This window comes from Phycodurus eques, chromosome 6 (genome assembly GCF_024500275.1).
Source record: "Phycodurus eques isolate BA_2022a chromosome 6, UOR_Pequ_1.1, whole genome shotgun sequence".
NCBI lineage: Eukaryota > Metazoa > Chordata > Actinopteri > Syngnathiformes > Syngnathidae > Phycodurus > Phycodurus eques.
In genome coordinates, this window is record NC_084530.1 from 18,268,590 (window position 1) to 18,284,452 (window position 15,863).

The following is a 15,863-nucleotide window of genomic DNA, read 5'->3' on the forward strand; positions in this document are numbered from 1 at the left end:
ATTGTATGTATAAAACAAACATATTGTAGCCCTATACTAATTAAAGGGGAGGACGACTCATTTTGATACAGCAGCGTCTACATACACAATAACAGTATGCATTTTTTTTTCTAGAGTAAACCAGCCCTCAAGAGTGAGTAATAAAAAATACTCCAAAATTTACCTTCAACTTATTTTCAGGACTTTTGAAATGGAAACATTTAAAACACACTGACAGAAATTAACGTTTGTGAATATTTTCAATACTAATATGTGAAAGTCTCTCTCTCTCTGTCCCAATAGGAGTTATAATGTTAATCAACATCCATTCAGTTTGTCAGTACCACCTTGGCTTTAATACAGATGCACATGACACAACAGCTAGCTTCTCTCATTCAAACAGGACAGTGGTGCTGCCGCTGATCACCTGAAACATTTCCTAGAAATGTCAGCTAAGTCCCACCTAACTACATAAACCGTTCTGTATGATTAGATGCAGCAGAATTATGAATGGTAATGAGAAGTTAAGAAATGCGTCGCGTATCCTGGTTTAAGCCAGGTATGGAAACCACGACCGTAAATCACTGGAAGGCAATGTATTGCTCTGTACAGATAGCGTGCTCAGGGTCCAGTTGGGAATAAGTGGGATGGATTGCGTGGCACAAATACTTTTTGATTCAAGGGGTGCCGTGTTTTTGTTAAAATATTTCCTTTCAACCAATTATGGTTATGCACTTTTTTAGCTTGGTTAAAAAGGACATACAGTTAAAAAAAAACTATGTCGAAATGTTAGGGGTGCTGGAATTCAATTTCAAGGTACTTGAGCACCCCCACAAATGGGCTGAAAAGGTCCATGAGTGTCCCTGAGGGCACGAACAAGTGTGTTGGCCATTAGCAGGGACACGTCAGTGCGTCCGCCATATTGAATGAGTCAATATAACGTGCAAACATCTCAGAGTGTCTCTGAATAACCGAACGGCAAATACCAACGACGCTCTTAAGCTTCCGAACGTTTCGGAGTGCACAGAGCGCGCTAGGGGGGAACTTCCGAGCGTACCCTTTATTATATGCTTTAGTATTATAGAAATAAAGTTTGTTGGTGGGAAATTGGATCGTCATATCGGACAATATTGGTAATAAAGTAAGTCTACAACTCAAATTCCGACAGATGACGCTGTGAATAAACTTCCCTTTACGCTCACACGTATTAAACTCACGAGGAAGGCAGCCGGAAGTGCGTTTGCCAGCGGCGCGAAGAAATTCTTACGAAGGTTTGGCAGTGATCAGTAAGAATGCATGCACTCATTTGCTTTACATTTATTCAACTTTTAAGTACTATTATTGCTCTGTAATGTTACATAAAATGTTCTGTTTGTGGCGACAGTCTTACGCGGCTCTTCAAAAGGGCTTGTTTGGAAAGGCGTTTTAGCTTGTCAAAGTTCATGTCGCTTGTTCGTAACCTCACTCGTCTATACGGACCGATTTGAGCCGTGCGCTTGTTTCTGTTCAACAAGCCGGTCCCATTTTAGGGTAATGGGAGTCAACGACAACCCAAGTGGGTAATGTCCAATCTACTCTGTGTGTTTTGTTTTGGTCTCCGTCATTCGCCGCTTCACAAAGAAATATAATGTTAGAAATGGAAGCAAGGTATGCATTTCTGTTCTGGCACCTTTGCAGGCTTCTTTGCTTCATTTGCGTGACTCGCCCCAAATTAGTCAGAGCGGGCGCAGAGTAGGACAGCTAATATTGTACTTTCTAGGCTCTTTGGAATCATAAGTTGGCAGTTTCCCCTTTCGATGAAGATTTACAGAAATGTTTCGCTTTTAACTCATTTTAAATGTCTGCCGTTATTTTCCCAGGCGTTCGTTATGTGCGCAGCCGTGGACAATGGCAGTATCATCATCATCAGCGATGATGAAGAAGAAGGCTGTAACCCGGAAGTATCATGCTACGAATCATCACTTATCATGGAGACGGAGGACATGGCGTGGAAGGGTAAGCCATCTTCGATTTTCTTGTCTGTACTCTGTGTGTGCACCAAACACAACGTTTTGTGTCCTTTTAGACTGTACGCTGTCTCCCAGTAAGATGGACGAAGACCTGGTGGTCACTTTCTCCCGTCCGGCTGAGGTGTTGCCCCATGCGCGCTTCGACTGCCCCAAACATCCTTTTAAGTGAGGCCTCTAGTTTCCGCACCATTGCTTTCAACCCAAGTCTATTTAGTTTCAGTTTCACAACAGACGTGAGAGTGAGAGAGTGCTACATGCAGAGAGGGGGATTGCAGCTGGGATAAGGAAGCAGTGTGTGCCGTGTTTAATTGCATTATCAATAATAATGTTGGGCTACTTTTTAGCGTTATAAAAAGCCTTGCTATTTTTGGCTGAACTTCTGGAATCACAGGAATATGCATTGGCCAATTAAAAGGCCTATATTGTTTAATACTTGTACATAAAATGGACACTATAGTTTTTCCGGACTCGATAAATTGTCATTGTTGTGGTGAGCTGGCGTGCGGATCACACAGTGAGCTGACAGAGTTGGACGGTCGTGTCATTAGCCACTTGTGGACTCACCGCAAGTACTTCCAGGGCCCACAGTTGCCATGGCATTCGGGTTAGATTTTTGTAAACACTATCTGCCAGTCAATGCAACGGCATGCTCCCAAAGTAAAATAAAATGGTTCAAGTTTTAACCGGATCAGCTCCTCAAAGCTTGAGGCACTTGGTGTATCTCAATGCCAGTATTAACTATAGACAAGTTATCTGGATGCAGATTTTTTTTTCTTTTGTTTGTACGTAATTTATTTTCTTGTTTTGTATTTTTTTGTCTTATTTTCTATAAATGTGTTTAGTAGAAAAAAGTTCAAAGCTTAAAATAGTTACGTTTACTAGTAAACACCCACGTTTGCTTGTATTTTATATTTCTTTTAGCAATATGTAAGAGCAGGGATCACCAACATGGTGCCTGTAAGCACCAGGTAGCCTCCAAGGACCACATGAGTAGCCCGTGAGTCTTTTCTAAAAAATAACTCACCACTAATACGACATTGTGATTTACTGAGTGTTAATATTTATGAATGGATGCATTTATTTATTTATGTATGTATTTATTTATTTAAACTGAACATGGAACATGTTTTATATATATATATATATATATATATATATATATATAATATATTTTTTATATTACTTTATTTTTTTTAAATAGATTGCGTTCAATGGAGGAAAAAATTTACATTTACCCAAATTTCTCAAAGTAATAGATTTTAGAGCTGTAATTTAAATACCTTGCGGCTGCGGTATTTTTGCTCAAGGTTATCATACCGTCAGAATCTGATACCGTCCCATACCTACACAGAAACCTAACTACTGTGTGGAGAGAGGTTAGTGACATACAGTATGTAACAAAGAGAGAAATCTCACCTGAAAATCAAGAACATGTAGTAATTATAACTTTCTAGTAGTCTAATTGGAAACTGTTGAAACGAAGGGTAACTGGTAAATTAGCAAAAATATAGATGAATAGGAAAAGTAAAGAACTACATTCAGCACATACTGTCTTTTGCAAACGTCCAACAGCCAGAACAATAAGTCTCAGACGTAAAAGGAGAAAATGTCATAACTGACCATCAACATCGTCACAGAAGTAGGACGATATATACAGCTATAACACCCCCCCCCCCCAAAGTCGCTTAAGTCTTCATCTTCTGCTCTTCAGAGCTACGGACGACTGCGGGGATCCTGTGCCTGGGAACCAGCTCCAATGTGAGCAGTGCTTCTGTTACATCTGTGACAAACTGGCAGCCAAGGTATGTGACAATAGCTGGGTTCACATGGAGCCTTGTATTGTGATTATAATCTGTTTAGAAGCCCAAATGAAAACTCTCCATATAAACATTTCAATCGGAATAAAGAGTCCGATTCTGAATGGAATTTCATTCGGATTCACAGTGGTGGAATATTCCCTTTGCCAAAGCGATAAGTAGTACATTTCCGTCATGTAAACAGTGAATAGGAATGGTGACGGGCTGTGCTATGTCTGCGGGTGCTGTCTTGATGTAAATCTGCAGTGACGTCATTATTTACGCACTTGAAAAGATGGCGCCGCCGACTTCCTACCAGAGCTAATCTGCCACGATGTTTATATCTTGTTTTCATAAACCTGTTCCTTTAATAAAAGTGTAAAAGCATTCGCAACTACTGTGCTAAATAGACGATTGACCTCCTACTTGAAAATGTGATGTTTACATCGATCTGCGCATGTCATGCATCTGTTAGACGGCTGTTCTGATTAAATGTAATGACCCATGTAAACGCCAGATCGGAATAGATCACGTCACGTGTAAACAGTTGACCAGAGATCTTCAATTGGAATGACAAAAAAAATTCTGTCCGGCTATCTCAAGATGCACACACATCATCACAATGGAGGTGGGAGGACTCCAAGACAGTGTGATTGTTTCCCACTTGATCATAACTCAGTTTCAGCCATTTTATTTTAACACTTGTTCAGGGTCATGGGCAAGCTGGTGGTGAGGCACCAGACAGTGTTCGACTGCTATTTACATGGGGTAGGGACAGAGCCCTGTGGCGAATAGTGAAAATCCACGAGTAATTGACACCCACCTGAAGAAAGGTTTATGCAATAATTGTCTATAGATGCCACAATATGGCGGCAAAGCACTATTTTGTTCTCTTAATGAAGCCCATAAACCCATTTCAAGGTGCAGTCACGGAAAAAATTATTAGACCACCCTTGTTTCTTCATTGTTTTGTTCCTTTTTAATGTTTGGTGTAAAGGCCATTTCTTGTATTTTCATGTAGGTCACCAAGTTGACTGTTTGGTGTCACCATTAGGGATGGGTAGCTTTCACATTTGAACCGGTGCTGGTACGGTACCAATTCCAGTACCTGGGAATTGATTCATAAAACGGGCACAGTTTATGCAGATTGGAGCGCCGCAAGCACGAGCTAGTCATTTAGAATTAATTCTGATTAATTAACATTCACACGATGGTGCGAAGACAATTGGGCTTCATTAATGTAAATAGCAGTCGAACACTGTCTGGTGCCGTACGCACACGCTATTAATCCAGCGGCGATTTTGCATATACTGTACTCTCAACTTGTGTGCAGAGTAAGAAAAATTGTATGCATTTATTAGTTAATGAAGCCCAATTACATATGCATGTCTTTCAATACAACTCAGTGCTGCCTGGCATTTTGTGGCACAATATGGTACTACACTGAAGGCGCGGAACTCTAAAATGGGACTTCCCTTTGTCCTGTAAAAACGCAGAAAAACTGGTCACATAAAATCTGCGATATTATTATTATTCCGACCAATGCGTTATGCTAATTTAATTTATTTTCATTTCATTTATTTTAAAGTGGTGTGGTGAGTATGACTTCACAACTGAAGTTACAAAAAAAAAACCAGTGAAGCTAATGCACTGAATTTTGTGTGATGATGTTAGTGTCAAAAGTGGCACATGAGCGGCGTGTGCCACTGCAACAGCCACAAGAAGAGCGACTTCTGGAACATGATGAGAAACGGCGAGCTCCTTGGCCAACTGGCGGTCTTCAAGTTGACGCTGTCAGAGGTCGACGGGCACCTCCGACAAGCGGGTACCGACAAGCTTCACTTTCTTCTTCTTCACGTCGTCTGAAAATAACAATAAGACTCTCTCACAGAGTCCATGCTGCAGAGCTTCAAAGCAGACCTCAGAGCTCGCATGGTGTCCTTACTGGTCGACAAGCATGTGGACGACGGCGTCACTTACGAGTGAGTCATGCCACCGTTTTATGCCTTTTGAACCTGACGCCTATTTTATGTTCTCTCCCGCAGCTACTCGCCCATCTATGGATGCGTGTTGGCCTTCTTGAACAAAGTGGACCAACAAGATGGCCGAGCGGCAGCCGTCATGAGGCTGGCGGTCGCTCAGGAGTTGCTTCAACTTTTGCAAGTCGAAGGGTTTGTAGGCCAATGTACACGTGACGCTTTATTAAGTACACATGCACATTTTTAGAGATACCTGGGTGATGCAGGTGGACCTAATAAAGTGTGTGCGTGCGCGCAAGTGCAAGGGTGTGTCAGTGCCTGAACGTGTGTGAGTGTGTGTTTTGTCGATGTGTGAGAGAGTCTGCACGAAAGAGAGGAGATGGGTGAGAGAGGTGGTGTGTTTGTGTGTGTGCAAGCGTGTGTCAGTGCCTGAGTGTGCGTGTGGGAGAGTGTGCCCGTGTGAGTTTGTGTGTTGTCGGTGTGTGTGAATGAGTGTGAGAGTACGTGCGTGTGACAGAGCGAGTGAGCGTTTGAGAGAGATCGAGTTTGTGTGCGTCAGAGAGGATGTATTTGTGTCGTCTATATCTGTCTGTCTCGTTTGTGTTGGTGTGTGAAGGAGAGGGTGTGTTTGTGGGGGTCAATTTGTGTATGTGTCACTGTGTATCTATGTTTGCTTGTGTTTCTGCGTGTGTATCTGTGGGTCTGAATGTTGGTGTGTGTGTGTGTGTGTGTGTCAAGACGTATGTCTCATGTTTTTTTTCTTGCCGTCTGCAGGATTTATCTCCCAGTGTTGCCCTCCTCAACCGCTGCAGCGGCCAAATGGATGTTAATGAACAGGTGGTGTATGCTTGTATGACACATTTAAGTGTATGCGTGTGCGCTCATGTGTGTTTTTGTATGTCAGGTTGGCGTCGTCGCTGCAGAGGCAGATGGTCATGGACGATTTCACGCCAGAGTTCAGACAAAAACTGCAGGATTTTTACAGGACTTTAAGTTTTCCTCCTCAGCTCAAGCACATTAGGACCAGGTGTGTGTCCACTTGCATGCCTTTCACACACAGTTTGTGTACTTCGTTTTATAGGGCAGATCTGTGTTTGTTGTGTGTCTAAAGTTTTTTTGTTTGCTTGAGTTGTGCATATGTTTTATGTGTAAAGTGTGTTTTTGATGTGTGTGTGTGTGCTTAAGGTATCCCTGTCTTTATGTGGTTTAAGGTGTGTCTGCTATTTTGTGATTGAGGTTTTTGTTTAAATTGTTTTTGTTTGGAGGTATGTTTTGTGTTTGCACTTGAGGTGATTGTTTGTTTGGGGTATGCATATTTTTTGTTTTGTGTATTTGTATTTTTTGTTTGTCTAAAGTGTGTTTTTATTAGTTTGAGGTGTGTGCATATTTTTCAGTTTTTTTTGTTTTTTGTTTTGCTTTTTTGTTTGAGGTGTGCAAGTCTATTTTGTGTTTGAGGTGTCTGTATTTAAGGTGTTTTGTTTAACGTGTGCGTGTTTTTGTATTTTTGTGCCTTTGTTTGAGGTGTGCATTTGGTTTGTGTGTGTGTGTTGCCGTTTTGTAGGCTTGTTTTTGTTTAGTGTGTGTGTTTTAAGTGGTTCTTTTTTTTTTTTTTTGTATTTTTGTTTGTTTGACGTAGTTGTTTTTTGTGCACTTGTGTACATTTTTGTGTGATTGTCTATTTTGTGTGTAAAGCAGGTTGGTTGTTTTTGTTTCCGTGGTGTTTTGTTCTTATTCTGTCCCTAAAACAACTGCAACGTATGTGTGTGTGTCGCAGCATGGATGTGCGCCCGTGGGATGACATCCTGCTGGTGTCTGTGTTAAAAGGACAGAACGTGGTCGGCGTGCGCACCAACAAAGGGAAGAAGGACACTCTGTTTGAGGACATTGATGTTTTTCTGCTTAGAGTGGAGCGACTGCTGGACCAGAAGAGGTGCACAATGGAACAACATTGCGTTGTTGCGTAGCTTGAGTCGGTAGACGCACACTAGATAACATTTAATTACATTGTTATGAGTTCACTTATACTTATCCGTTATTTGCTGAAAACTCACCCATTTTTGTTTTTTGTGCTCCTTCTGAAACACTCTAAGATGACACAAAATGGTACCAAAGCCCTGGCTAAATAGGTGCAGTAGTGCAATTGGTCCAAAGAAGTACAGTGGAACCTTGCTTCACACATTTAAGTGGTTATGCGCCTGTGCCAAGACTGATCAATCGTGAGCAGAGGTTCCATTGTATGTCGAAGTGACGAATCTCCACTAAGAGACAAGCTTTGTATTGGAGTGGAGTTTAGCCTAGGAGGTGGAAGAAGTTACCAGAGGCATCGCTACATGTATATGCGCACTGCATAGAGCTGGCCAATATATATATCGTGAGGACGATAGAAGTGCTTTTGTCACCTCAGCAAAGGAAGGACACGGATGCATGATGCATATTTTGAAAGTTTACAGTAAATAAAACCTTTTTCTGAGCAGTCAGCAGCTCGCAAAATAAAGATTGAACCGTTTATTTCTCGTAATTTGATGAAAAGAGCATGGATTAATAACAGAAATGGAAAGCTGCGTGGCAGGCAGCAGTGTACAGAAAGGTGATCGCTGATTGGTCAAAAGTCACTCTGAACTCATGGCTGGTAGCGAGCAGATGACAAAATGTGACATTCCAAGCCACGGGCGGTTGAAAGCTGGGCGAAAAGGCACACATGACTTTGTTTTATGGTCAAAGAGGGCGCCGTAGATGAAATGCGTTGTTCCCTTGTTGCCAGCACGCAAATCAAATTAAATATTGCCAAAGTTTGTGGAACGTGTTGCATGCAGTGGGCTAAAGAGAGTAAATGTTGAAAAGCAGAACCGCGCAGAGGCACACAAGAAGGCAGTAAATTTTGATATTAATCCTGCAACATTATCCGAAATCTACAAAACTACTCCTATTGGGCGGGCGTTGAGCCATGGCTCTGACAGCGAGAAGGTTCGGGTAAGTAAAGTCAGTCGATGGTGTGTTGTATAGTGGTACTATATTATGTCTACAGCAAGAGGAATATATGACGCCATCAAGGTCTGTAGAGTCTTGAAGATAGAGAGCATTTTAAAAAATAATAATAATAATTTGGTGATTTCAAATAGCACGAGATCCTAAATTGCTGTTGGACTTAAATATTCGATAGCTGCAGCCCATTTATTTTAAAAAGATATAATCCTAATTAATTATTTATAAAGAAATCCAAAACATTTAAGTGAAAGTGACATTTTAGTGAAACCTTGAATGCTAATATTCATTGGGCTTGTGTCCAGTAATTTTGTATTTGCAGTGTGTAGTCTTCATTTTAGTAAATATATTAGACATTGTAAGCATAATTAAAAAAAATACTAATAACCAGAGAAAACAAACTGTTTTATTGACATGATCAGCAAACAGTACACCAGTTGATTCATCCATTTTATATGCCTCCATATATAAATTTAGTGTAGAAAAACATACAACTAGACAGTGAGTGATTTAGTACTTAATAGAACTTTTATTTAAATTACTTCCCAAAACAGCGTGTCAAAAAACTTCTACACAAATCTCAGAATTGCTATCCAAAATTAGTTTTGTATAGCAATAATTTTCCATATCGCCCAGCTGTAGCACTTCGGGTGCATTTACCAAGTTAAAAAAACTTTAATTCCTATGGTGTCTAGGAGTACACATGGTAGATACTGTATGTTAACTTGGCCTTTGGATTATTAGGTAGTCCTTAGAAAAGTTGCTCCCTGGTCCCAAAAACTGGGCGGACCCACCCTTAACCAATCATAAACCTGCTTGCAGTATATTGACAGCAAGCTCACACGTTAACTTGAATGTCTTGTAGGTTTCGAGAGTTGAGCCGCTACCTACGTGTCGTCCGGACAAAACGGCTCAGTTGGTGAGTGCGCTGTGACACTGTCACTGCCAAATACCACTTGGTGGCGCTGTGTTGAAATCACCCCCTTCCGTCTTTGTCTGCCTCTCTTCTAGCTTCCTGCGGCTGAAGGACCTCATCCCTTTCTTCATGTGCATGGAGGGCAACTTCAACCCTGCGCTCACCACCTTCTTTCAGTCAGGCAGCGGGCTCGTCTCGCGCCTCACGCTGCGGGACTTCCAGTTGTACCTGCGTGTGCTGGACACAGCAACGGCGCCCAAGCTGTCCGTCGGTCCCGTGGGGGAGCTCTGCTTCGCTGACGACAAATGGTGTGCGATCCAAGGTCGGGAAATCTCCCATGTGACCTCCATTTTATTGTCTTTGCCAGAAAAGTTGAGCCCTTCTCTCTGTTTCAGGTGCGGTGCCTCTGACGCGTTTAGAATTGGTCCGCTTTGCTCGCAAGGTCCACAAGGGCTGTCCGGCCATCCGCATGAATGTAAGTGTGCCGCTAAGCATCGTGTGAACTTCAGCAAAGACTAGGGTTGGGCATTGTTTCCGGTCCCGATTCCATTAATTAATGTTTCAGGTAAAAGTTAAATATAGCATTGTTGAAATAGTTATTTAGTACGGAAGCGTATTTCATTCACTTGGATAAAAAATAAAACTTATTTTCTGAGTAATTTTTTTTTAGGGCTTTGTTTTTTGAATATTTTTTTTCTGTTTTTCTGACCATTTTTTTCCCACCTGCTTTTCTGGCAAAAAAACATTTCACCTGTTTTTCTGACTTTTTTTTCTGAGTTATCGGGACACATCGAACTCACGCGAGAACCTGCGGACTCACTAATGCCATATCTGTCCAACTGATTCTGGACAAACATTGCTGTATCAAGCAAATCTGAATGGGCTTTCCTCCGGAACAAACGCAAAGTCCGCAGGTGCCTGCGTAATGTCGACAAACTAATAACAATACTATTTATGTGACTCAAAAGACAGGAGTATCTCCCAGTGTCTTAAACTCGTATCAAAATAAAACTTGATCAAACTAAATAAGCCGGTCATGTTGCTCACTACGGAGTCCGCAAAGAGTCACTTGCAGTTCGCAGGTTCTCACGTGAGTTCGATGTGTCCCGATAACTCAGAAAAAATTTGTCAGAAAAACAGGTGGAAAAAATTTTGGCAGAAAAACGTGGAGAAAAATGTGGCAGAAAAACAGGTGGAAAAAAATTCTTAAATTATGCATCTCTCATCATATATATATATGATGAGAAGATGCATAATTTATTTTTACAAACTCAACTTCTAATTTTAAACAGCCTCTCATGGGGAACTTTCCTAAAAAGAAGAGATTTAAGTTGTTGTGTATATATATGTGATCAAATATTTATATTTGTGCAAACAACTTTCGGCTACATTTAACTGGCCTCCCATCCATTTCCTAAAAAGAAGGCAATCAATTGACTTTGAACTTTCCTAAAAAGAAAAGATTTAAGCTGTTGCATATGAATAAATATTTTGTGTGAAAATGCAACTTCAGGCTCCCTTTAAACAGCCTCTCATTAGTTTCCTATAAAGAGGACAAACTATTGATGGTGCTTTCTTTCTTTTCCTTTCAGCTTGTCCCGTTAGGGGTTGCCACAGCATGTCATCCTTTTCCATGTAAAATGGTGGTGCATTATTCATGAATATTGAATTCATTCATTGAGTGTTTTTTTTTTTTTTTTTTTTTTTTTTCCAAAAAACAATTTCCAGCTGCCTTTAAACAGCCTCACATCTGTTTCTTAAAAAGAAGGCAACCTATTGATGTGCACGTCCCTGAAAAGATGAAATCTTGTGTGTGTGTATGTATGTATATATATATATATATATATATATATATATATATATATTTTTTTTTTCTATGATTTTATTATTTTTTTAACTATATGCTGTACATTTTGCTTGCAAAACGTATTGGGGAATTTACTGCTTGAGTTTTATTTTCATATTTGTGTTCCTGTTAACATAAAAAAAGCTGTTTGATGTTTAGCATTTTGTTGTTTTACGGTAGTCAATGTGAACTGTGCCGTCACCTTAAACCCCAGATTTTTGGCATTACACCTTTTGTGAATTTATCATGCTTGTCCCAACTCAGGGTCTCCGCAGAATATTAAAAGCCTTTAATTTTTGTGCTAAGGTGTTAATTGTCCTTAAACGTGCTGAATCCACCTGTATTGATAAAAAAAATTTTTACATTTTTACCACGTTCTTTATCCAGTCTGAGTTTTGGACCCACTTGCTCAAGATCGTCCACGTGAGTCGCCAGGGGACTGCCGGTATCCCTGAACCCAGTCTGGCCTTCTTAAAAGTATGACTATTTCAAAAAATCTTTCCATGAACTCATCATTTTATTTTCATCGGATTTCCTTGCTTTCCTTCCTCTTCTTCAATCAGGAAGCTGCACACACGGTCCGTTCTATTCTGAAGGAGGAGTCCGGTGATAACCTGCAGATCCCGCATCACTTTGTGTCGGTACGTTCTTACATGTCTCATAAACACAGATACATATAGACACACAGACCACCGACACATCAGTAGATACACGCACAGTTGCATACAGACAGACACATATAGACAGACAAGCTGGCACACAGACAGACATATGTGAAGACATCCACACACACACACACACACACACGCATGCACCCTAGTGACCTTTGTGTGTGAGTAGCATATAAAATTTGTGTGTGTGTGATAGCAGGCGTACCCAGATCAAGCTGTGTTGCTGCTGGTCACCGGAGCCTTGAGTCACATCATTCTCCATCCGTCTCTGAATCCAATCATCCCGCTTCTCTGCACATTTGAGGTAGCTACAAATGTGACTTTTGGGTACAACATTAACATCGGCAGCTAACAGGACGAAGCAAGATGTTCTTGAGATAATCCTCTTATGTAACTGGGATGTAAACAGATTTGGACCATTGAATAACGGATACTTTGGTTTAGCATGTTCGCACCTGTATGCTAACTGATGGCAATTTTGATTCAATTTGGTTATTAGCGCTGCTTTATTTGCTTATCTGATGCTAGTCCATACAGAAAATGTAATATGGTTTGCTGTGACGCATTTTGGTACGCTTGGAATCTTTGCTATGTGAACACGAACGTGGCCATTTTGCTTGATTTATAGACAGCTGGGTAGGGCTGGAGGTAAGAAAAATCAAATAACTCTGCTAAGTCGACTTCAAAGATAGGTCGATGCAAAATTTCTGCCTGTAAGCTCTGCCGGGACCCGCCAAAAAAAAGGCGGAACCAATGTTTCACACGGACATTTATTGCAGACAGACGCAGTCTTGGGCCACTGATAAACTTTGCCAAAAACAATAGAGGAGTGTCTGTGTTTTTTACGACACTGTTAGATTTTTAATGTACATAGAATCACATTTATGAGTGAGCTGAATTGTAGTTGGCTTTTTTTTTTTTTTAAACCTAAAATGGTCATCGCTAGCACGCATATGCTAATCGTGATTGCTAACCGTTTAGCATTTTGCTGTCTCAAATTCTGTACACCAAATTTATACCATACAGTCCATCCCTCATAAATGAGAATACAATTCATGTTAATAGTTAACAAAAATAATAGTGGGGAGCCCGGGCGATTATTATTCGATTAGCTGACCAATAATCCATAGGAGAATTGATTCTAAAAATATTCTATAGTGACAGAGCTACAGCTGGGGTAATCATCGGTATTATTCATTCTTATTTGTCAGTGACATAGTTCTTTTTAGCAGCTTCCGTAGTTCAGTGTGTATTCTCCCCGTTGATGTGCACTGCTGACACTAACAACATGGCTATAAATGGAGACAAGCTAGTTTAGAAAAGCACTTAATGTTACCAATTAGCCATTTCGTCGCTATAGTTAGTAACTTTTCCGAGCCCTCTCGCAACTATTTTTCACAAAAGTGACTTTAATTACTGCTAAGAAACAGACAAGGTTAGCGGAATAATTTTCCTGAAATTGCTGTCCCCCCCTTTCGTTGTTTTCAGTGACTTTACTACCAGCATTGGCTTTCTTCATCGGAGGCTGAAACGCTGGCTAGTTGCAGAGTAAATATCTACACTTAAGTTTCATAATTTCCATCATATTATGTGTGTAGTTGGATGTTGTCAAGCTTAGCTTGTTGTCCACGCCGTCATAGTGAAATATCAATTGATATAATACCCTTTCAGAAGTATATTTGTTAAACGGTACACATCTTTCTTTCTAAATGAATCAAGTTGGTAAGTGAAAGTCCACCACGGGCTCTTTAAATGCTAACATTAGCCAGAAATGTCCACCCTGCCAGCAAGCTCAAGCTTGGTTACGGAACAGGTTAAACTCATAAGGTACTACTCTACTGTTGAACAGCAGGTCTTTTTTGTGAAAGTGTGAACCAGTGATGTTATGTTTATATGGCAGAAGAACATGTGGGCTCTCCACTGGTTTTGGAAGGACATGTTGCCTGGCGCTGAGTCTCGCGTGGCTATCGTGCACAAGATCTATCGGGAGCTGGAGAACCCAGCAGGTGGGATTTCACAGCACACATCCCCCTCGAGGTCTTTGGGTGATTTCGGTCTGGGCTCTGACTCTGCATTCCTGCTTCTCTCTCTTCCCCTGCAGCGAAAGACCCTTCAAGATATAGTCTGTCTAGCAGACAAGTTCTGTGGCCATCCGCAAAGAACTGGGACAAGTAAGTGCTGTTAACAACACTATTTTAACCCTTCAGGCATCCATTTTGTGTCATTCAGGTTCAATACATTTTGTCTGTGTTGAATGAATATACAGCTGTAGGTTGCATTTGCCAGAGGTGTTTTAGTATTGGATATTTGTATTTTCGAGAGGTGCAACAATTAATCGATTGTCAACAACTAATTGATTATAAAATTAATCAACTATCTTGATAATCGATCAAACGTTTAGTCATTGTTTACCTTAAAATTGTCAAAATCCTCTGATTTCAGCCTCTCAACAGTAAACGTTCTCTTATCTTTTGGTTAATCAAACTAACATTTGCATCTGCTTTTACTTTGGAAAACAATGATCAACCTTTTTCGCCTATTTTTCTGACATTATGGATCAAACTATTAACTGAATCATAATTTATGGGGAAAAAATGGTAGTCAGTTTAATCTATTATGAAAATAATTGTAATTTGCAGCCTTAGTATAAATAACTTGTAATTTTACCTGAAGCAGCCTCAGAAGTGTACGTACATCAAACTAGCCCGTCGTTCGCATTAATCAGTACTCAAGAAGTAGCGCTGTTTGAGAGAGGTTGGCGAGTCCAACCTCATGCCCTCCTGGTTTATTGTTTCATTGATTATTTGGTTTTGTTTCATCATTAAACAATGCTAAATAAACAACAATCGATTAATAAACAGTAAATGTGAAAAAATGTTTTTACAATAAACTACAGTAATGCAAAATGTTTTATCCGATTGATTAATCGATTGAATAATCAATTTGATAGTGACAGCCCTAATATTGATGATTTTTCATTTTTGTTTTTTGTACCGCATTTTCAAAATAAAAACCTCAATCAATTTTAAAAAAGTAGCTATGCCAGCGACATGCAGTGACTGGCAGAACAATGAAATGCTCTTGCTACTAGATAACAGAAGGTACATATTATCTTGTCATCGTTTATTGTTGTCTTGTAGATTCCTGCAGCTGAAGGACTTCCTGCCATTCCTGCTGTGCCTTGAGGGCCAAACTGGCGAGGCGCTGAGGACGTTCTTCCCAGATAGAGGACCAGCTGCGCGCCTCACGCAGCACACCTTCCAGCTCTACCTCCGCCTTCTCGGCACCACCACGGCACCCAAGATGACAATCGCTCACACAGGGGAGCTCTGTGCTCACGGCGACACCTGGGGCCGCGTTAAAGGTGCCTGTCTCTGCATGTGTGTATGTGTCTGTGGATGTCACTGTGTATGTGTGTGTCTCTCCCAGTTTGTCTCTTTAGTCTGTCTGTCTTTCCTTCCTTCCTTCCTTAACATTGTGTGTATGTGCACCCCAGGTGCTGGACCGCTGATGCGTTCACAATTCGTGCACTTTGCACTCAAGGTCCACAGACACTACCCAGCTTTCTATGTAAATGTAAGTTCCAACTAGTTTTACTCTTCTTTTTTTTCCCCCATCCAGTCATCTCCAAACATGGTGAAGTTTTGTTTGTCTTTGTTTGTTTCGTTTTGTATGGGTGGTTGCT

At 40.7% G+C, this 15,863-nt stretch overlaps 1 protein-coding gene across 12 annotated transcripts in view; it reads left to right on the forward strand.

Moving 5' to 3' along the window:
* The first annotated feature begins 789 nt into the window (after positions 1–789).
* The window catches only part of zgc:112980 (uncharacterized protein LOC503706 homolog), a 28,902-nt gene continuing 13,828 nt past the window's right edge, over positions 790–15,863 (forward strand). For 8 of the 12 annotated variants that reach the window (XM_061680740.1, XM_061680738.1, XM_061680739.1 and 5 more), the window contains exons 1-20: positions 791–1,265; positions 1,839–1,974; positions 2,045–2,153; positions 3,700–3,790; positions 5,459–5,609; positions 5,676–5,766; positions 5,830–5,955; positions 6,538–6,600; positions 6,668–6,790; positions 7,538–7,693; positions 9,611–9,664; positions 9,757–9,983; positions 10,057–10,136; positions 11,895–11,984; positions 12,071–12,148; positions 12,375–12,482; positions 14,079–14,184; positions 14,280–14,349; positions 15,319–15,542; positions 15,675–15,754. In XM_061680740.1, coding sequence (XP_061536724.1) covers positions 1,848–1,974; positions 2,045–2,153; positions 3,700–3,790; positions 5,459–5,609; positions 5,676–5,766; positions 5,830–5,955; positions 6,538–6,600; positions 6,668–6,790; positions 7,538–7,693; positions 9,611–9,664; positions 9,757–9,983; positions 10,057–10,136; positions 11,895–11,984; positions 12,071–12,148; positions 12,375–12,482; positions 14,079–14,184; positions 14,280–14,349; positions 15,319–15,542; positions 15,675–15,754 — 2,154 coding nt within the window. In that variant the 5' untranslated portion in view covers positions 791–1,265; positions 1,839–1,847. The other 4 variants (XM_061680744.1, XM_061680743.1, XM_061680748.1 and 1 more) reach the window with 4 other exon arrangements.